The following is a 21409-nucleotide window of genomic DNA, read 5'->3' on the forward strand; positions in this document are numbered from 1 at the left end:
TCTCCACTCAATCACAGCAGCTCAGGCAACCTGATCCACTCGCATTGTAGTAAATGCTACTCAGTGGCAAGTGGAAATATTAGTTTCATTCAGCCATATATGTTTTACCAAAAACTGATTCATAAGTGGAAGCGTGAATTATACAGGCTCGTAAACAAGTCGATGTATCAGAATGGTAATGCGCTTTATGTATTGTTCTCTACAACATCGGACACATAACGGTAATTTATCTGATTACCCTTTTGCTTGACTACGTTGTCAATCAGCTAATAGAGTAGTCAAAAAGTACCCGGATGACCTACTTCTTCTGACGATTTGGACACTTCACTATCCCCTTGGGAAATATGGGAATCCGGCCACGGGAGAGGATTAATGAATGGCAGTGAAGTGACTCAACTGACGCTGGTAGGTCACATGATAATTACAACATGGTGGATATAGTACGTCAAGATTACATTCTATCTACACACAGACTCATATTATTTAAAACATACTTTTTTACCGGTCGTGGAGTAATTACTTATTCAAAATAAGTACCTATTTTGTCTACGCGCAACCACTGTGTTTGGTTTACTGCAGTTTTCAGGAGAAATGGTTTGTCTTAAAGCATATTAAAGGTCCCGTATTATGCCCCTTTTCACAAGATGTAAAATAAGTCTCTGATGTCCCCAGAGTGTGTATGTGAAGTTTCAGCTCAAAATACCCAACAGATCATTTTTTACAGCATGTTTAAATTGTCATTTTTTGGGGCTCAGAAAAACGCGCTGTTTTAGTGTGTGCCCTTTAAATGCAAATAAGCTGCTGCTGGACGACCCAGGGGGCGGAGCTTCATGAGCTCGCGCTCAGTCTCTCAGGACAATTTCATCTCACGGAATGATGATAATATCAGAAACTCTCAGTAACGGTGTTCATTTCGAGTCGGACAATAATGCCTACAGAGTCAGAGTGCTGTATAGAGATGAAACAGGTATAGTTTAGTAGTTTAATTACGGTTATTATAACGTATTTGTCATCTGCTTGTATGTATCCATTATTTATTAATAGCCTACAAGTCTGCTGTTTCGGACCAGGTCCGAATGATGATCAAACATATACTGATGAGTTTAATAAAGTTTATTGTACATCACACAAAAGATAAAGCGTCAGTTTTACTTAAGAAAATCACCGTAAGAGCTGACTGAGTAAACACAGGAAGTTATAAGAAGTGCGCAAGTAAGTTACATAAACGAATTTCGGTAGAGTTGAGGGAGCATTCCTGTGGGCGGAGGTCAGTCAAAAAACGGTTCTAGTGACGTCATTAAAGAAGGAAGTAGAGGGATGTAGTCCAAACTGGCCGTTCGATGTAGGCGACTTCTGTTAAATAAAATATCTCGCTTGGCATTGAACTTTGAGCTTTATATTTTACAGATATTATTTATACTCTAACAACAACATTACACACTAACTAAAGTTTGAAACATTTGATCACGAAGAACGGGACCTTTAAAAACACAGCACAGACATACATCACAGGTATTAAAACTCCCTGATAAAACTCAAGCTTTCCATGACCACGAGGACTCTTGCTGTATTCAGTTGTATAATATGTTCAGCATTAATCACTGGCTTTCAGGCTGTGTCCAAAATTCTCCCCAAGTGCACTACAAATAGCTGCCCCTTCCAAATAAATGAATAAATAAAGGGACCCTGTACTGGGTGATTTCAGACAGTGCCTGGCATGTTCAGAGCTAAGATACGCTAAATGACAAATAAATAAATAAATAAATACCAGTACCAGCAAATATAACATTCACAATGTAAATTCACAGTAGCACAATCCCCCCTCCCCCACAAAAAAGACAGCAAACAAATCAATGGCAATAAGCTTTTTATTTAAACATTAAGGCAGTGTCTGTTTTTTTTCCGGTTTAATTTTTACACTGCTATCCACAAAGCTTGCTGGTGGCCATGTTGAAATACAACAGTGTGAATATCAATCTTGCAGCAAATCACATAAATATGTACATCCTTTTAGGTCTATTTACACTCCTCGCTATAATACAGTGGGTCTTAATACAAAAAAAAAAAAAGGAATATGCACAAAATGGTTGTACAAAAACAGATGCCACCCAAATACCCACTTAACCTTTCTATTCTTAAGAGGGGCGATTACCGCTGTTTTCCCGTCTCTCTCTTCTTCATTTGTTTTAATCTCTCGGTTTCGTTTACGTTTATCGGTTACAAATGAAACGCCGCCTCATCTAAGGAAAGTGCAATACTGTCCTTAGCAAAAGGTCAAACAAACGGTCAATATAGAGGGGGAAAGGGGCTCGCTATACAAGAAAACACTGAACTTTAGAGTGACTTGTCCACTAAATACAATACTGTCTGGAGTGATATGTCAGAGAATGAGTCTCAAGATCAGAGCATTCCGAGATGTTTGTGTGGATGTTGTGGTTAAAAAAAAAAAGAATAGCTACTGTTTGCAGACCCCGTTCGGGGACCTTGATGAGAGTGTATTTGGGATTGAAGTGACTGAAGATAAAGCCCCATTTCACAAAACCACACTAGGTAGTGCACTAAAACTGTCCTTGACCACCAAAGCAACAACACAAGCCCCCAAACCGGATAAAACCCACTGTTGAACTTTAAGTTTCATCTTATAATTAGCTTCCAAAAATATCCCCAAAGTCTGGAGGTTACAACAGTTTGAACTGTTAAAGATACCTTTCATAGTAAAACCATGTGACAAATAAAAGTCAAACAATACCAATTAAAACATGTCATTATATCTAATATGCATGCAAAACAATTAGTAACCCCACAACTGAGGTGGTCTGAAAAAGAGGCGTTTTAGAGAGACTGACACAGTCAATGTCTCATTCACGATTTTAAATTGTGCCTGTGTGACAAATTGTACAACCCTGGCATAACAAGGAGCAAACAATAATAATAAAAAAAAAAACTGTTGTGCGTAGTCACTTGGTAGTTTTTAACTTCAGAAATGTATGTCAAATACATGGCACTTAACACTAGAATTATCTTTAAAACTGTACAGAGTGAAGGACTACAGGTTATACGAGGTGTGGCGTCTGCTCACCTCTTTATTCTATTACGCAGGATATATCATCGCCTCATATGAGCCCACGGGGAAAAACAAACAATCCGAACCCTTCGTTCAAGCACAAAGAGCGAAAGTAAAGCAGCTCTCGGTGAGTGTCGTGTCAAAGGACTGGCCAGACAGCATGGCTTTAACTCTTGAACACATAGGTGACGTGAAAAACATCAGGTTTGTTGGGACATTCAGACCTGATAAAGCAGCTTCCTCTAAAGACGCGTCCACTCGCTCAACTCTCTGCCAGTGATTGTCGCTAGAGAGTGGAACACTTGACAGGGTAGGTGAAGAAACAAATCAACAAAACACTGTAGAAGAAATCAACTAAATTAAATGCTGTGAAAAAGTTGCATTCAGGTCGGCATCTGTTGAAGGACACCAACAGGAACCGTTTGCTGACTAAGTGCTTAACTCATTACAAAACAACATGCAATCAAGGTTCATGTACATTAAAAACAACAATCCAAAATAAACTAGAAACAAAACATCTCCCATCAGCTATCACAGAGATGACAGAAAAGAAAAAAATTGGTCAGCTAGAGTTGTTTCTGAGTGTCAAAACGAAAGTAAAAAATGACGGTTTGATGTTATGTGTACCCTGTAAACCAATGATATGGTCGCCCATGTAAACTCTCTGAAATAGCAAGGTAAGGACAGAATGTTACAGGATAAGGTTTAGCACAGGGATCAGCTAACCTGCCTCTCTGAAGGTCTTGTTTCATCACACACACAATCGGATGGCCCAACAGCATCATGTTTGCGACACATGAACACTCCCAGAAACCATAATGAAGGGCTACAGATGCATACGAGAACTAAGAGGACGTACGAGTGTTTCTGCAGAGGATTCATCCAGCCTTTGCAGTATGCCACACACACACAAAACAAACAGTTTGCAGTTGTATTACAGTATAAGAGTATGTGTCCTGAGCAGTCTAATGAGGAATGCTCCAAAATGTGTCAACAAAACAGACGAGTCCACTCTGATAAGGCCAGCAATACTACACGAACAGAAGTGTGTGTGTGTGTGTGTGTGTGTGTGTGTGTGTGTATATATACACATAAAAACTAAAAAGTGATTTTTCCAACGAGTAGTCCTGGAGTGACGGCACACATGTGTGCGAATTCACAAACACACAGACACATCAACACACGTCTGCGGCCATTCACTAATGGCTTGAGTGCGTGCGCCAGCGGTCGATTACGGCATGTGTCTCTCTGTATGTATGAATACGTGTGTGTAGGTATCAGAGGGCATGAGCGCAGATGGATGCATGTTCCCATAGGTGTGTGTCAGTATGGACATGAGTACGTGTGTGTTCACGAACATCCCTGTTTACAGTAACAAGTTTCTGTTCATAAAGCAGCAAACGTTCAGTCCTATTGTACGCGGCGTGAGGTGTGTGTTCACTCGCTGTCTGACAGGGTCTCGTATTGAGAGCACAGCAGAGGTTTGGGTTCTTCCTCCCAGGTGCGGGGTTGAGTCTGGCCCTGTGTGGGCGCCGACGCGCCTGGATGTGTAGGGGAAGGCGAGGGTGCCGACATGATCCCGCTGGGAAGACGCATCTGCATGGTCAGGGGATTACAAGGGAATGGAGTGGGGCCTGAGAGGAGGAAACAGAAAAAAACCCTTCAGAAAATATAGATAAATACATAGATACTACCGTTCAAAAGTTTGGGGTTGGGTCTCTTATGCTCACCAAGGCTGCATTTAAGCAAAAATACAGTAAAAACAGTATTATTGTGTCCTTGCTAAATAAAATAATACATTTCCCCAAACTTCTGAATGGTAGTGTAGATTTGTAGATCTGCATTAAACAAATTAACCAAAATATATATTATATAATTAGAAATACTAGTCCAAATGCATTCAGTTAACCCTCTACCGCATGGTGTGGCCATATGGCTACATACTCTTTATGTTAATTTCCTTGCCACTGTCTCTTTAAGAAAACATTCTCGTGTTTTTTGTTGGAATGTGAAGACCTTAGTTTAGTCAGTGATGTGCTTTGGTAAAGTCACATGACATGCAGTTTTTTGACAGACTGCGGTCTCTTGTCTGTAGTTGCTGAAAGCAAACTAATACATCAGTAACAAACAAGGACCAGCCCATATCACATTCACAAAAAAAAATCGGAAACATCACCTCTGGTAAGTTATGATGACATATTCACCACTCAAAAAAGTTTTTATGAAATTAGTTTTTGGTAAATCGATCAAATGTCTGTGTTGCCAAGCGGCAACACTGTGCAAAAGTGGAATGACATTATTGCAATAGTTTAGCTAGCTAGAAAGGTCAGCTGCAATCTGTTAAGCTGTAACAATAACAACATTAATGCTAGTGATATTATGTTGATTAGTCATATGTTAAGGACTGCCAAGGCATTTGTATTATGGAGAAAAATCTAAATTTAAAATGGCAGGGTTTTTTGTCTAAAAATTTCCACTATTGTATGTTGTTGCTGTATGGCAACATATCATAAAATACCTTAAAATAATATCTTTTCCAATTTTTTTTTTTTTACAGCACTTCAAGTTAAGCCATTCTAAGAAAAGAAAAAGAGTCAAATATTTTATCATCTATCATATCATAATGCGTGTGGTAGAGGGTTAATTTAGTTGGCAAGTGTTGCTAACATTTAATTAGTGTGTGTACCTGTAGATGAGGGCCTGTCTTCCCAAACTCTGTTGGTGAGTGGGGTGTGACGGTTACAGTCTCCCTCAGAGTGGACAGAGGACACAGATGAAGGTCTCTCGCCTCCAGACAGACCAGGACCAGGAGACTTAGTCTTGCGACCGTTAGAGCGCCCCCCTTTGGATTTACCTGAACCCAAACACATTGCACACATCAGACATATTCAGACAAACATATATTAAACCTTTCTCTGCCATTTATGACAACGTTTCCCCGACACTGACAAGTTTTTCCGGCAATCCATGTTTTCATTGTTATATGGTAGGGGGATACTGTTACGGATCTTCTGAAATAGTAAAGCACCTCCTGATCCAAAAACAAGCGAAGCAGCAGCAGGAACAAGCGATAGAAGCATTGCTTACACACGCCTAACGCGCTCAATCATAAAACATTCAACAGCTTATAAATCAAAAATGCTTAAAACGTTACTGAATGAAATGTCGACCCAGGAAGATGTATAGGACTGTTCAGTCTTTGGGGGTGTTGATAGAAGTGATGTTTTGATATGTTTGTTTGGATCATCATTCTGAATCTGATCCAGAAAATCTGATTTTCTCAGCTTTTTGTTCAAAATGTTACTTTTTTTTTATGAAACTTACCCACATTCATGGTATGTATATAAACAAAAAAGAATACATAACGCTAGAATACATAAAGCTAGAATAAAATGTTTTTTTTTTTTAAAAGAACAGGCTTTGTTCTTTCTTTTGATATATTGTATGTTCAGATATTTGTAAAATAAAATATTCTGCGGGCCATGAAAGTATTGTGAAAATGATCAAAAATGGAAATGCAGCTTATATAAAGGAGAGACCATGCTTTTGTTGTAGACATGGAAATATTTTGGAACAAATTCAACTGTCACTTCGTAAAACCTAGTCAAATTAGGCAGGTGCCAAAACGGACAGGTTAGGTCACACCCTTTACCTTTACCAAAAAACAACAAAGCTAAAAACTATTAAATACAGGTTCGTTATTTAACAATGTGCTGTTAATACTTTATTATCTTTCTTTGTGGGAACATTTGGTCCAAAAAAGGTGTCAAAACCTGACACATGCTGCCATGAAGGTAGGTGAATTATTAAGGGTTTTTTTGGCACACCTGGCAGGGAGTAGGGGTCTTCAGAACGCCCATCCGCTGAAGCTGGCGGCACGACAGCAGCTGGTACGCCAGCATTTATCGAGTTGACAGAGTTGGACGGCGAGCGATCGTCCATCTGTTCATCATATTTGCCCATGAGGGCTTTCCTGATGATGGCCTCCAGACCTATAGTATTACCACTGGCCTCTGGTGCCGGGTGACTGCGCACGCTCACGGGTCCTAAAAAGAGATGTTACAGTGGTTGTGTTAAAGGAACAGGACTGTGTGAAGTGCCAAGCTTTTCTTGAGACACAGGAAAGCAGTTTAAACGGAACTTCTATTGTATAAAAAAAGACCACAACTGGCGGAGCTGCTCACCTGCATTCGTAGAGGCAGGCATGTTGAAGATTTCTGTCCCAGGTTGGCCCTGGTCTAAAACAGAGAAAGGAAGAGACAAATTTGAGACCTTTTAGCCTGAAACAAAACATGCACATCAATGCCAGTTATTTCTGTTAAAAAACAACAACAGTCGCATAAACTTACTGAATTCAGCCTCTGCTCCAACCACCATCTTTTTAATCATTTCCTTCTTACTCTTGACTATGGCGGAGTTGCTCTCAGTCAGTTTACTGAAGAAGGCTGGTGGATGAGAGCTACTGGCAGGAGAACGAGATCCCATACTGAGACACAAAAGTAGAGAACAATTAATGAAAATATAGGACGAAAGAGTCTGTTTATTTGATGCCCAATGTTTTATCATTTTATCGTAACCCTCATCCTTCCCTCGCACTTTGTAACAAATCTCTCCCTGGGGTGAGGTTGGGCTGGGGAATGGGGGGGGAATGATTCTGCATTGTAAATGTGTTCAAATCTAACCACTTCATATCTGTGTGCAGTCTGCATTGCGACGGATTTATTTTTATTTTAAAAAATTGAAAGGAAAAACCCCATTGCCCCGTTATATGTCCACTCATTCATTTGAAAAGGAATTCCTAGGTTTGTGTGTATGCGTGTGAATGTGTTTTTTTGTGTATTCCAAGTTCCAGTGCAACAAAAGTGCTTTGGTCTTGGACCACTCAGATGAACACTCAGATGAACACTCTTTGATGGAGATCTCGACATTGTCTTCCATCACTGTTTTTACTTTGTTCTTGCTGTTCCTATGCATTTTATAATATTTACGTGGGATTTGCTATTCTTTATTTCCTTAAAGAAAGTTCAAACTGTATGGGAGCGCTCATTTTAGCTATTAATGGAAATGTTTGTGCAAATGTATGTGTTGGTTTTATCTGTTCTATTTATCAATGTTTTAACGCTTGTTCTTAATCATTCTGAATGTCATCATTCTTAAGTTGTGATCTGTATTTCGTTGTGCTTATCTCTATTCTGGTCTTTTACTGTTCTGTATTCTTGTTACTCTAACCTACTACTATTGTTTGTCATCATTTTCTACCCTATTGGTGTGTTCTTGAGCACTGGAAAGGCGCTATATAAATAAAACTTATTATTATTATTATTATTAAATTATTATTATTATCTTGTGTACTTATTTATTAATCATGGTGAGACAAGAGTTAATAAAAAAAAAATGGTATGCTCAAATTAGTAAGCAGGAAAATGTTTGCCGTCACTAGTGGAAGTGAGGATTGGATGACGGATTATGGTTTGAGTAAATTTATACAAGCTTATTGTAGCGCTGCTTGAACGCACTGTAACTCTGGACTCAATAGTTTAAGAAGAGAGTTGGTACTGTTTTATTACCTAACAGTTCTAGTTTTTAAACTTTTTATTGATAACCTGTTTTATTTCTGATCTTAACCATATTTATTTGCACACCTGTTTGTAATAAACACCTTTTTGGATGCCAACATCGCTCCCGTGTTTATATCTTTGTGCGATTCTCCTTGTGACCTCTCGGGTCTCAATCACAGATTCTGACTTCCGTCGCTATTGTGTGAATGCATTTGTATGTTATATACCCTTGCTCTGCTTGTTCATTGGGGTAGGCAGCTCCTGGCGTCTCTGGCTCTGAAACCCCGGGTGGTGAAACCGGTTCAATCCCATCAGCAGACAGACTCACTGGAGATGCCTTACTCTGAGGAGGAGACCTGTCCCTCCCTCTCTCCCTCTCCGCAGCAGTGCCTTCTGGGGTGTAGCGTGCGTTGGGATCGGTGGGTGTCTGGGCTTGGGGGGCGCTGGGTGGACGGGTGAGATCCAGCACAGGGGAGTTGTGATACCCAAACTGCAGAGATGATTGACCTCCCATCTGGCCTTGCTGCGACTGGCGTGTGTAGTCTTTAGTGATCACCTCCTGTAAAAAGAAAACATCATTTTGGTGATGATGATGCATGGGACAAGTACACATATTTCTATTCAGAAGGACAACACTCTTGCTCATGTGATAGTTTAAAACCTTTAAACAAAGCCAGAAATGAACTTAAAGTTAATATATGCCCCCTGGAATTTATTTCCAGAGGCATTTTAACCTTTGTAAGGGCAGTTTTTATAAGTGAAGATACGAGTGAAGAAATTTTATACGAGTGAAGAAATTTGTTACATGGATGCTCTCTCGTGTTACAATAATGCACTCTCGACATTTGTCATCAAAATAACGCCCACAGAAATGGCCTCAAATGAACTATAAAAACGAGAAGAAAGTCGTGTCTGAAAGTTGCAACTGTTTTTTATAATTCTTATTGGTTAAAATGAATGGAGAATGTCTTGTGTTTTTCCATTGGTGCTCGACCATTTCCATGGGTGCTTGAGCCCCCGAGCACACATGGGATCGGCGGCTATGTCTCTGATCCAAAAAAATTAACTGAAATCCTCACTAACGGCCGAATTGTTTCAGTCCTTCAACATGTTAAGTGACTGTGTTGATTAAAGGAGAGATATTTATCCCTGTCTCTTCCACATGACAGCAAAGTGTGGAAACATGCCACATTTTTATTAATCAGCCAATCACGTCAAAGATCCAATTTGCAAACAAATGCACTGATATGTCTGAAAGAGGCAAGATGGTGGCATCTCTCCCTTGCTTCAATGTGTTTAATGGGGTCGTCCAGGTACCTTCACCTCTGAACGCAATTCGTAGAGGCGATGTAAAACCTGACTTCTGGAGGGCCAGCGGGGGTTTTTTTTAATTTATTATGTACATTCTACTTGAAAAGCAATAAAATACACAGAGTACCCAAATTATGCCCTGTCCGTTTTCTTTTTTTTCTTTTTTCTGACTCAACAAAGAAATGTCTCAATCTGACAAGACACTTACGCTGATGTGCTGGGCGAGGGTGACCACTCTCTGAGAGCCTTTGACGGCAGAGGATGGCTGCTGACCTGGAGAAAGTCTGTCCTCAGACCCGTACAGCTCCATTGCCTTTTTGTGAGCTGCAGAGAGGACAGGGAAGCACACAAGTGGAGAAGAAGACATGAAAGTGTAGATGAGTATGGTGTGACAGAAGCTCTGGAGCACTCTGAGGGTAAGAGCAGAGACGGGTGTGAAAGCGGTGCGGTCACATACAGGCTCTGGGATTACTCAATGACTTGCTCACATGTGTGTTCAGAGATCAAGCCAACATTATGGAGGCATCTGACTGTAGCGAAGCACTGTGCCGATTGAATGCTTAGAACAAAAATACAACGATAAAACAGAAGCAAAATGTGTGTTTAAAATAAGCTGTGAAGGTAGGAGAGGTGGATACATCTGCTTGATTACCAGGAGTAAGTCAGACATTTTCCCTTTTCCTGCAGCTGTCTCCACACTACACAGACGTATCTTTACAAAAGAACAAAGTACAGAACTAATGTAATAGACCTGATTGAAAATGAGGCTGAGGGACAGAACGTTTAATTGTGTACCACCTGATTGAGGTCTGATTCTGGTTCTGATTTGCCTTAATGATACTTATAGTAGTTTTGGGAAAATCTACCAAGTATAAAGGGTCCTAACAACATACTTAACAAAAATTTAATTAAATCCATATTTAAATCAACAATGAATTTAATTCTAATGGATAAGACAATCTTAATGGATTTTAAGCACATGCAAGAACAACATCGGTTAAATGTATGGATGTAAATCATAAAAAACAAATGCTTTTGGAATCATTACATGGAATCAGAATCAGATACTTGGCGATTCTTTTAGTATTTTTGCAGAACTCCCCTTTCATAAATATGATCCTAACTATAGCGTTCAAAAGAGAAAGCTCTTACTGAAAACAGTTGTGCTGCTTAATATTTTTGTTGAAACCATAATTCTTGTAACATTATAAATGTCTTTACAGTCACTTTTGATCAATGTAATGCATCCTTGCTGCATAAAAGTAAATCCAGAAAGAAAAAGAAAAAGTCTAAAATCTTACTGACCCCAAAATTTTGAACAGTGTGTACTAAAATCAATAACATGACTCATGTGATCAATGCTTGTGAGATTTGAGGTTTTAAACTGAAACCTTAAAAAAAAAAAGGTCCATAAGAGTCATTTATATGTCAATCGAAGTTTCACATTCATTTCAGACTGCAAAATTTCTGCTGTAGATTCAGTTAAATGTATTTTAGTAACATGTTCTGCATGACAGAAGAATGCAGATGTTCCAACAACCGTTAGGAACACTTTGAATTTTTTTTTAGCTCCAGATCCATCTTGACCCTTTTTCACTATAACTTGTGTAATTGTTTGCTTCAAGCAGTTATCAAACTGTCATAGTGCCAGAGTACCCTCCCTCCAAAACAAGAAATGAAACAGGAAGCAAACACGAAGAGCTATGAAATGTTCCTCAAATGGAGAAAAAAAAAAGAACGGGGGAACACAAGAGGCAAACCAATAAGGAAGTTATGAAACAATGAGCAACCACATCACTGTTGAATGAATGAGCTCTTAAAGTTCACCTCAGGATCTCTCTCTGGTCTAGAAAACCTTATCTCCAGACACGTCATTCTGGACCGTTAGGGCATAGAGTGAATTATCAGTCCACTAAGTCATACGCCTGTGGCCGTTTCAGAACAGAAGCTCTAATTGTTTAATGTGCTTCAATATTTTAAACTGTGGAAGTTTGGACCGAAACGTGCAGAATCTCCCCTGAAAATTATGTTTTGGCAAAAGGTCCAATGAGTTTAGGTGACACAAAACGGGGAGGAAAACCTTTGGTGGTCTTTAAGCAATGCTTCAGATGCCAAAAAGGATAAAAAGCAAAGGGTAGAAGCATATTCAAAGTAAACAATAATGAACCAAACCGAAAAAATAATGTAAATTGGGTTGATTCTGATCAATGCCAATCACCACAAGCGTGCACTAGGCCACAGACGTAAGGGGGCGGGGATGGGACAGGGGCACAGGAAGGGTAGAGGAAGGGTAGAGGGATGGAAAGGATTTGGGTGGATTGGTAGAGAACAGGAAGGATGGGAAGGGGAGGGAAGGTGGCGTTAACGGCCCAAAGGTCCCAGAGCGTCTTACCATCACAGGTGCCGTTGGTCGCGAGCGCACCAGTCTCTGGCATCGCCGCATCACAAGAAATTTGATGCATGATTATCGCGTTTATGAAGTTGGCCGCTGTCATGGTGGTCTTACCGAGTGCTCGAAGTTCGTGTTCCTGTACGGACATCACTTTGTTTTGAGTCTTTTCCCTACTTGACGCGCTGCTGAGACCGTCCCCGCCGCGGGACGGGATGGAACTGCCGCCGCTGTTGCTTTCGGGAGCCATCAAAGGGTGCCCTCGACTCGTGGACAGCACGTGGTGGCTGGGGCCACTGTACGAGTATGCCCCACCGGGACTAGCCAGCTTGGGGTCAGACTTGGATGAAAGGTCCTGATGTTTGGGCAGACCTCCTCGCCCATGGCTTTTGCCCCCATCTCTGCTCGAGTCTTTAGCATTTGGGTCTGTACCGGATGGGTAACCCTCGCTGGGTAAACCAGACCTCTGGAGGTGCCCACTAAAGCCTTGGTAGCGAGCAGAACCTGGTGGCCTGAGGAAAGGTAAAGATAAACAAATTTAAGCCAGCTTCATCATGTTTATCTCATTAGACTGACCATATGCAGTATGAGGGATAGAGACTTACCGTAGCACAGAGGGACTGTTGTGCTCAGAGTTGGTAAGGTTCTTTGAGCTGGTGTTGTGCAGGACACTGGGTCTCTGCTGCAGGCTGTCCTGGGGACGGGGGGAGAGTGGGGACGACTGGTGACCGATGAATGGATGAGAAGGGGGACGAGAACTGCTGCTGCTGCCACACATTTGTTCAGGTGCTCCTGTTTGGACACAATGTTTAGGCGTTTAGCAATAATGGTCTGCATTATGGTCTTGCAGATCAAGACTACTGACTAAAGCACACTGAACAACTCAATACTAATTAAATTATAACTACAGCTGTATATCAGCATTTTTAACTAAAACTTATTGAAAATATTTTTCGGGTAGTTTAACCCCTTAGCTGTCACCCCCCCTTTTGAGAATGGACATTAAAATGCACTATTCAAGCTTAAATGGTTGTAATTCAAGAATGCTTTGGAGTATATACCTAAGTTTGGTCTTGTTTTAAAGGTAAAAAATAGCAGATTATTGCTGAAGTGAAAGCACTTCAAAAAATTAAAGTATGAAAAAGTTATGGAAGTTTAAATTTACATTAAATCAAATATAATTTATTTAATATTTTTATTTTATATAAAATATATATTTTACAAAACATGTTTTACCAAAAAATTACTATAAAATCAAAGCCATATATCTAACCAAGTTGTGTTCCAAATTTGAAGTTGATATCACAAAAAATGAAGTTCCCATGAGATTTTGTTTAGGCGTATTACCAAAAATAGCCACCGGGTGTCATTGAATTCCATTGAATTTTACTGTATGCATTCTACCATAACAAATTAATAAATTTCTGTCCAAATATCACTTCTGTCACAAAATATGGAATCTTGAGACTCATACCTTTCTGACAATATGTGTTTTGTCAAGATTAGAAAATATTTTGATCATAAATTATGAAACATAATGATGCCCAAAAGGGGAGGAGCCTGATAAAATAATTTAGAGTACCGTTTCTATGGTAACACAATGTCCAATTTCAAAACAGTTTTCACAGGATGAATTCTGAGATCGTAAGCTTTCAAATGATACCTAATTTATGATAACTAATAAAATATGTAATATAATACAAAAAAGCGATAAAAAATATAATACAATATTTTAGAGGATAATATATATATTATACTTTTTAGAAGATAATATTATTTTATAATTTTTTATTGACAAATACTAGATTATATATTTTCTAATGAAATTTTAGCATAAAAACCAACATATCAATTATTAAAAGTGTGTGCGTCAACTTTTTGTGACGAAGGTCAGAATTCCTGTTATTATGTAGATTTTTTGAGGTGCACTCTTGTCATAAATTCATCTATTTCTGTTCCTACATAATTTATAACAAAAAAACAGTCCTAAATATCTATTTAGGAGCCTTAGAACTTTCCAACGATATATAGTTTGTCATAATTAGATTAGGATTAAATAGTAATATAGGGAAGTAAAGTTAGGCGTCCCGTATACGGGACGGTGACAGTTAAGGGGTTAAATAAAGCTGAAATAAAATAATAATAAAATAATAGAATGTAAATCAGCTGTAAATCAAATAATGATTTATCAAATTAATTATAAAATCTTCCAAAAAATGTTTTATTTACAATTAATCCCATATAAAAATATTTGTTGAGAAAAGCCCCAAAAAGTAGACAGTAAAAAGCATTAAACATATTCCAGAAAGTGGATTTACACATTCAAAATGAAGGCGCTCACCTGGTCTCCATATAGGGGCGTGCTCCACGTTACCATGACCGAGGGACTTGTCTCTTTCTCTGTCCCTGTCCCGATCTTTCTCACGCTCTCTCTCTCGGTCTCGCTCCCTGTCCCTCTCTCGCTCTCTCTCACGATCCCTCTCTCTTTCGCGCTCTCTTTCTCTCTCCCTCTCTCGTTCTCGTTCTCTCTCCGAAGACGTCAAACTGCCTTGCATCTTGCTCATGTGAGAGGCTCCCACTGTTAAGAGACAATAAAATCATGAAGTGACGTGAACAGCACTTTTACCAAAAATTTGTTTTTAAATCACCATGTGGTGTGTTTGAGTGAGTGTACTGCTCTCTACCTGGTGAGATGGGAGAGGTGTTGTAGGCTCCGCCGGGGAAACCTGGAGAGGTTCCTGGCATGTATGCGAGACGATCCATGGGAGATGCAGATGTTCCTGCAAATACGCAGTAAACAAAATGAACGTGCCTCAGACAATCATATGTTAATATAACATGTAATATTTAATATGACTGCCCAAATTTACATATCAGTGCCTATTTCTGTATTCAGCTAAACGAAAGCTTCCACCAGGTCACTAACATATAGGAATACTTACTCCAAAAACTGAATTCCCCATCATTTACTAACTCTCATGTAATTCTCAGTGAATTAATTACTTAAATTGTGCTCGATTTCTTTAGAGGACTTGTGAAGGACAAAAGCTATGGCCACTTTGAGGACCCCTCACCTCTGGGTGTGGGCGAGTAGTTTAGGGACTGTTCTCGAGGGGTGAGGCCTCTGAGCAGGTCAGGTCTCTGGGCAGCCATGGCAGCAGCAGCGGGCCACTGGTGCATCTGCTGGGAGGTAATGTAGTCATTGAAGAGCGTTTGTCGGTTCTCCAAAGCTGCTGTTTCAGGGAAACCTCTGATCAGATAGGGTGGATAGGGGTGAGGGTAGCCAGGAGCGGGGGCCAGGTGACGGGGCAGGTAATACGCTGCAGTGGAGACAATAAACAGAAAGTCAAACAGAGACAATACATTACATAATATTAGTGTTGTCAATCGATAATTTTTTTAAAACTAATTAATCGCACATTTTTCTGCAATTAATTGTGATTAATCGTACATACAATTAAAGTTTTTAATACATTTTTATGTTGTAATACCTTCACATTTTATCTCCAAATGAATGTAGAAAAAACAAAGACAGTGAAACATTTATGAAACTAACGCATGACGGAAATTTGGGCGTAAGGCCGTTTCGACCCAAAACTTGGCATTTATCAATATGGAGGTGAGCGGTGACTACGATCAAATCTCACGTCAGGTCTCAGCTCATGTACATAAGTTTTTAAGTTATCATGAACACATCACGCACCTGCAGTGCTTCTGTAATCCGAGAAAAACTAAAATTAAGTAGTAAAAGGAATAAAATAAATAGGACTACACAAAATATTTTTCACTTAAATAATTAACAGATTAACAAAATAAAATATAAAACTATGCGACAAGTAGTAGGCTATACGCTACGCTTGTTTTTGTGACACTCTAGTCTAAGGCATTGTAGTTTTCTTTATATCTTTATTAAATCCAACTGATCGCGCAGGCGCCTCACGTGCACACACAACATATCAGATATTCTAAAATTAATCACATGCTTTAATTTAGTCAGCCCTACATAATAAATGATATATTCAAATTAATGAATAATACATTTTCAGCAGCCATTACTCCAGACTTTAGTGTCACATGACGTTTCAGAAATCATTATAATACTAATTTGGTACTCAATAAACATTTTTTTTAATTATTAATGTTGAAAACATTTGTGCTGCTTAATATTTTTGTGATACATTTTTCAGGATTCTTTAATAAAAAGTAAAAAAACAACAACAAAAAAAACAGCATTTGTCTTTACGGTCACTTTTGATCAAATTAATGCATGTTTGCTGAATAAAATAAAAGGTAAAATCTGTAATTTTGTTTTCCACATTACATTTTAAGATTTTACAGACCTTTTAAAATTCCCTGTCATTTGTACTGCTAAATTGCAAATGCGTGAAATACCTGGGTCAATCGGGATGCCCCTGGGCAGAGATGCAGGGTCAAATGTTAGAGGTATCTGGCCACGGTACATCTCGGTTCCCAGCCCCTGCAGGATCCTCTCGTAGGCCAAAGACGCAGTGTGCTCACCCACCGTTAGTGGAGACTTAGTGGAGCTCATATCTCGAGGGGTGGGAGTAGACTTTCTCTCCTGCTGCTGAGCCTTACTAGAGCCTAAGACATAGAGCAACAATTTTTAAAACCTCATAAAACTCACACCAGCTACTAAATGCCATTGACTGGTAGAACATGATACCTTCATGTGCACGCTGTGAGCTTTCTCTGCCGGACAGTGGAGAGGCTCTGTGTGAGGGTGGAGGATAGCCAGATCTTTTGTGATCTTCATAGCCCACTGGACTGTGGTGGGATCTGCTGCTTTGCTCTCCACTCATCGTCAGTGGAGAGGCACGGGACAGAGAGCTGGGGGTGCTGACCACAGCACTGGGTCGGGATTTGCTCCCCATCTCATCATAGCGAGCCCTGTCAGACCCTCTGTGCTCAGGCCTGAGCTCTAGATGAGGGGGCAGTCCGGAGTAAGGCCGAGGAGAGCTGGCGATGATGGAGCGCACGTCATGCCGCTTGGATGAGCCGACGGGCTCTTGTTTCAGAGGGGTGCCCTGTAGAAGACACATTAAGTGAGCAAATATCAGTATTTAAAGCCTTGGCTTAATTTCATCAGCTGCCAAAGGCAACGTATAAATTACCAATACCAAGATACCAAAGCCAGACTTCTCGCATCAATCCAAACCTAATATGATTTTCGTAAACGTGGCAAGAAAAAGTGTAGTACTTTCAGAATTTTTACGGATTTAAATTAATTTGTGAGATTTTCCACCACAACAAGTAAAAAATGTCAAAGTCAGAATTATAAGTCACCTGGGTGATTGAGCCCTCTTTGGGCTTGCCTATTACGACCCCCTCAGGAGGGATCAGGTGGATGGAGCGTCCTCCCTCTTTGACAGTGGGCACCATACTCTCATGAGAGCGTGATTTAAGAGAATCAGTGGGATGACCAGGGCCACGGGGTGATGGAGAGCCCTCTCTTTTCATCAGTTTAACGTTTTGACGCTGACAGTCATCCCGTGGGATTCCTGAGAGAGAAAGAGAGAATTAAGACAATGACCACCTCAAGCTAAAGGAGGTCAGTCGAGGCTGTGGCCTGTGTTTCTGAGATCATGCTGACCTTGGGATATGGATCCACGGATGTGGTGTAGATGAGGACTATCGCGATCATGGGGCATTGCTCGACTAATCAAACCTGCAGCACAGAGAAAAAGCAATGAAGGAATGTAAACTGGAAAAACGGGAAACAGTGAAACTTCATGAGCGTGATTGATCAAAATTTTATAAAAAAAAAAAAGAGCGTGTTATGCTTACCTTCAGAGGCAGATAGTGAGTCTCTGATGGGTGGCACACGAGACATGCCAACATCCATCATCTCGTAGGACCTTTTCAGCCCACCCATGTCCCCACGACCCTCTTCCTTAGAATTTGTACCCCCTGTGTGATCAAACACACACAATAGTTTGAAACTAATTCTGCCTTTATCACTTAAGTTATGAGCATTTACATGTTTGTGTACACTTACGGTCAAATGAAAGAATGTGTCCACTGATGCCCTCGTAGACTACGTGCCCTTTAGAAGGAGTGTCTTCTCTGCTTCTTTCTCTGCTGGGGCTGTCCTCAGTGATTAGACGGGTTATTGTGCCCTTATACAAAACATCTGCAGGAGTGCCCTGAAAGAGATGAAAGAAAATGCTTTGTTTAAATTCGTCATGAAACGAAAGTTGCGATCATCTCTTCTTACATATTTGAACCGTATATCCAAGTGAGACAACTTGAGAAAGTCTTTTAAAAAATATGAAAACCTTTCCTTTACTTTTGACATGCAATGATGAATTGTTTACCATAAACTTATGGAAATTTACTAAGATAGCTACTGTGGTCAATTTATTTGATGTTGTCTTAAATGTATACTTATGTAATAAGCATAAATACTTTAAAATACTTTATAATTTGTACAGAAAATGAGTAAAAGACTACAATGCACATAGGAGGGTAAGACTTCCTCAAGTCTGACCTGGTTTGACCCTTGTGTTGTGAGATCAGAAAATTCAAAGCAGCAAGCGCTTTTTTGTCTCTGGTATTTCATAACAATTGTATTTTTAGGTTACAATACTGAAAAATGGATGCTAAAATGTGCTTCAAAAAGAGGCTGGAAACTTTTCAAGTTTGTTGCAAGAAATCACAGCAGGACAAATTATTTTTAAAGGTTTGACTTTTAATTGGAAGTTTGGATGATGTTTAAGCTTCATGAATACTTGTTAAAAATACCATGTTTCATACAGCTGCATATGACTAGTACCTGTATCAGGTAGACAATGGCTCCTTATCTTCTAATATATCTGCCAATAACTCTTGCAAATGTCAGAGATAAACACAGAGCTTATCTCTACACACAGACTTGACCCCGGTCTGATTAAACAGCAAACAGCCCAACAACATTCTGATTTGCGTGAGCATGTAATATGCGCCACAGTAGGTCAGTTGGCACATTGAGTGCGTGTTTGAGTGATAAGTAACATCAGGCTGCGATGAGACGCGTAAACACATTAATAAAGGGAGAGAACAGAATTGCACGCTGTGTACCTGTTGTTATGGCAACTGATTACCAGTTATGTCATAATATGACGTGGTATGGCTGTGACGCAAACTGCCTGTTCCATTTGTTTGTTGAAGAGCCATTTATCTGAGCTGACTGCTCACTGTAATGTGTGTAAAATTTCATTCAATTGTTTGTAAGTACATTTTTGATTAATCAATGAAATGTTGCAGCTGCAAAAACAGATTTTGGAAAACTTTCAGTGCCACCTGTCTTCGACAAAAGAATTAACTGAAACGGCTTTTATAGGGAGGGAAGCTTCCTACCTGAGTGATAGAACCTCCTCTATATGATATGGGAGGTTCTTGGTGCACACGTGTGCCAGGGATGCCCTTTGTGATGCTGCCACCCTGAACAGCTGGCATGGTGCCTGTGAGAGAGAGTTAATACTGTTTTCAATCTATTCGCGGTATAAGCCCTATTTCTGCATTTTAATCTCTTTGAACCAAGACTGAAATGAGATGAGGGATAATGATTTGGCCAAAACTCACCCCGTGATGCAGCACTGTCCTGTGTGGAGAGATTCTCAGCCTGAGAGGAGGCAGAGCTACGTGGAGACAACTGCTCTTGTTTAACCACTGGAAACCCTCCTAAGGAGACAGAAGGAGACGTTGGATATGGAAAACGGATTGCTGACTTATGATTGCTCGCACTTACGACTCACACTCACCCATTTTCCTCTGGTCCATCCAGGAGAGAGCCATGGATCCTGGTGCTGGGATTTTCCCGTGGTCGGAACCATGAGATGGGTTGTGTAATTGCACTGGAGTACCCTGCAATACAAAACAGCATTAACACCAACATGTACATATTAAAATGCTTTTAAAACACTTTGAAGCACTATACATAATATTAATGATCGGTCCCAGTAATACCACGTCAAAACAAGATTCATTGCTACTGTGAGAGATTAAGTGCTGCTCTTACCTGCGTGATAGAGCCGCCAGGTTTGGCAGAGGAGATGAGAGGAGGGGGTTCTGGGATATGTAGAGGCCGCACTGCAGCCATTCTCTCCTGAGGCTGTAGAGTGGGAGCCAATGCTGAAAGAGAGTGATTAAAACATTTTTTATACAGCACTGAGCAAAAGTTTTAGGCACGTTAGTATTTTCACCAAAAAAAAAAGAAAATGGTTTTCAGCCAGTTATTTATATCTTTTGATGTAGTGTGTCAGTAAGAAATATCATCTTAATAATATTAATAACTAATATTACATTTAAATTAATAACATGTATTGTTATTTATATTCATGTATTTTAGTTAATATTATTTTATTACATTGTATTAAGACAACATATGTATTTTATTATAGAATATTATCTGAAATAAATGATATTTTTGAGACTTTAGACAGGGCAATATTGTCTTACAGGGATTGTAGTGTAGCAGCTGTTCATGGCTGAATTTGGCCATGTCTCTGGGCGAGAGCTGGTACGGTGACATCACTGGTCGGCCTAGACCAACAGCCCGAATGTCATCAGCCCCGGGAATCTTTTTGCCGTCCGCAAGAGGAGAGAACGCCCGGGATTTATCTGCACACATGCACAAAAACGTACAAAGATGACTGTCAAACAGATGATTACTGGATAGCAGTCTATGTCACTCTTTTTTGGCGAAGGTGAAAATGACAAAGCTCAAATCATCATCACAACCCCTGCATCAAAAGCAGCAATCTCCAGTGTGAAAACACACAGATAGCAGTTATTCCACTCATCATAAGGCTCATCAACACTGTAAGCTGGAATCTGCGAGCGTAGCGGCATGCAAACACATCTGCGAATCATTCACACTCCCAGAAATCAACACGCTTGATTAGAGTCTGATCTAACAGTGTGTGAGTATGCGCGTGTGGTGTGTAAACCTACGTAATCCATGTAGCAGAGCCTGAAGCCATCTCTCGTTCCACTCCAGCTCTGCAGGGACAGACACACTGCAGCTCATCACATGGCCATGACCCAAGACTCTCTTTCTCTCCAAGTACTCAAAAGGAGCAGTTTTGT

General features: G+C 40.0%; 1 protein-coding gene across 3 annotated transcripts in view; it reads right to left on the bottom strand.

The window, feature by feature from the left end:
* Positions 1–1850: 1850 nt before the first annotated feature.
* Positions 1851–21409, bottom strand: part of ncor2 (nuclear receptor corepressor 2) — a 116994-nt gene continuing 97435 nt past the window's right edge. For 2 of the 3 annotated variants that reach the window (XM_084086869.1, XM_084086868.1), the window contains 24 exons: positions 21275–21322; positions 20780–20941; positions 20340–20452; positions 20083–20185; positions 19904–20002; positions 19679–19782; positions 18339–18486; positions 18128–18250; positions 17934–18008; positions 17627–17841; positions 17007–17367; positions 16715–16924; positions 15397–15642; positions 15007–15102; positions 14664–14900; positions 12928–13114; positions 12440–12834; positions 10142–10257; positions 8850–9181; positions 7414–7550; positions 7249–7302; positions 6892–7110; positions 5751–5918; positions 1851–4698 (listed from right to left, as the gene is read on the bottom strand). In XM_084086869.1, the coding sequence (XP_083942995.1) occupies positions 4502–4698; positions 5751–5918; positions 6892–7110; positions 7249–7302; positions 7414–7550; positions 8850–9181; positions 10142–10257; positions 12440–12834; positions 12928–13114; positions 14664–14900; positions 15007–15102; positions 15397–15642; positions 16715–16924; positions 17007–17367; positions 17627–17841; positions 17934–18008; positions 18128–18250; positions 18339–18486; positions 19679–19782; positions 19904–20002; positions 20083–20185; positions 20340–20452; positions 20780–20941; positions 21275–21322 (4145 nt within the window). In that variant the 3' untranslated portion in view covers positions 1851–4501. The remainder of the gene's footprint in view (positions 4699–5750; positions 5919–6891; positions 7111–7248; positions 7303–7413; positions 7551–8849; positions 9182–10141; positions 10258–12439; positions 12835–12927; positions 13115–14663; positions 14901–15006; positions 15103–15396; positions 15643–16714; positions 16925–17006; positions 17368–17626; positions 17842–17933; positions 18009–18127; positions 18251–18338; positions 18487–19678; positions 19783–19903; positions 20003–20082; positions 20186–20339; positions 20453–20779; positions 20942–21274; positions 21323–21409) is intronic. The other variant, XM_084086870.1, reaches the window with a different exon arrangement.

Source organism: Abramis brama (genome assembly GCF_963993115.1).
Source record: "Abramis brama genome assembly, chromosome: 16".
Taxonomy (NCBI): Eukaryota; Metazoa; Chordata; class Actinopteri; order Cypriniformes; family Leuciscidae; genus Abramis; species Abramis brama.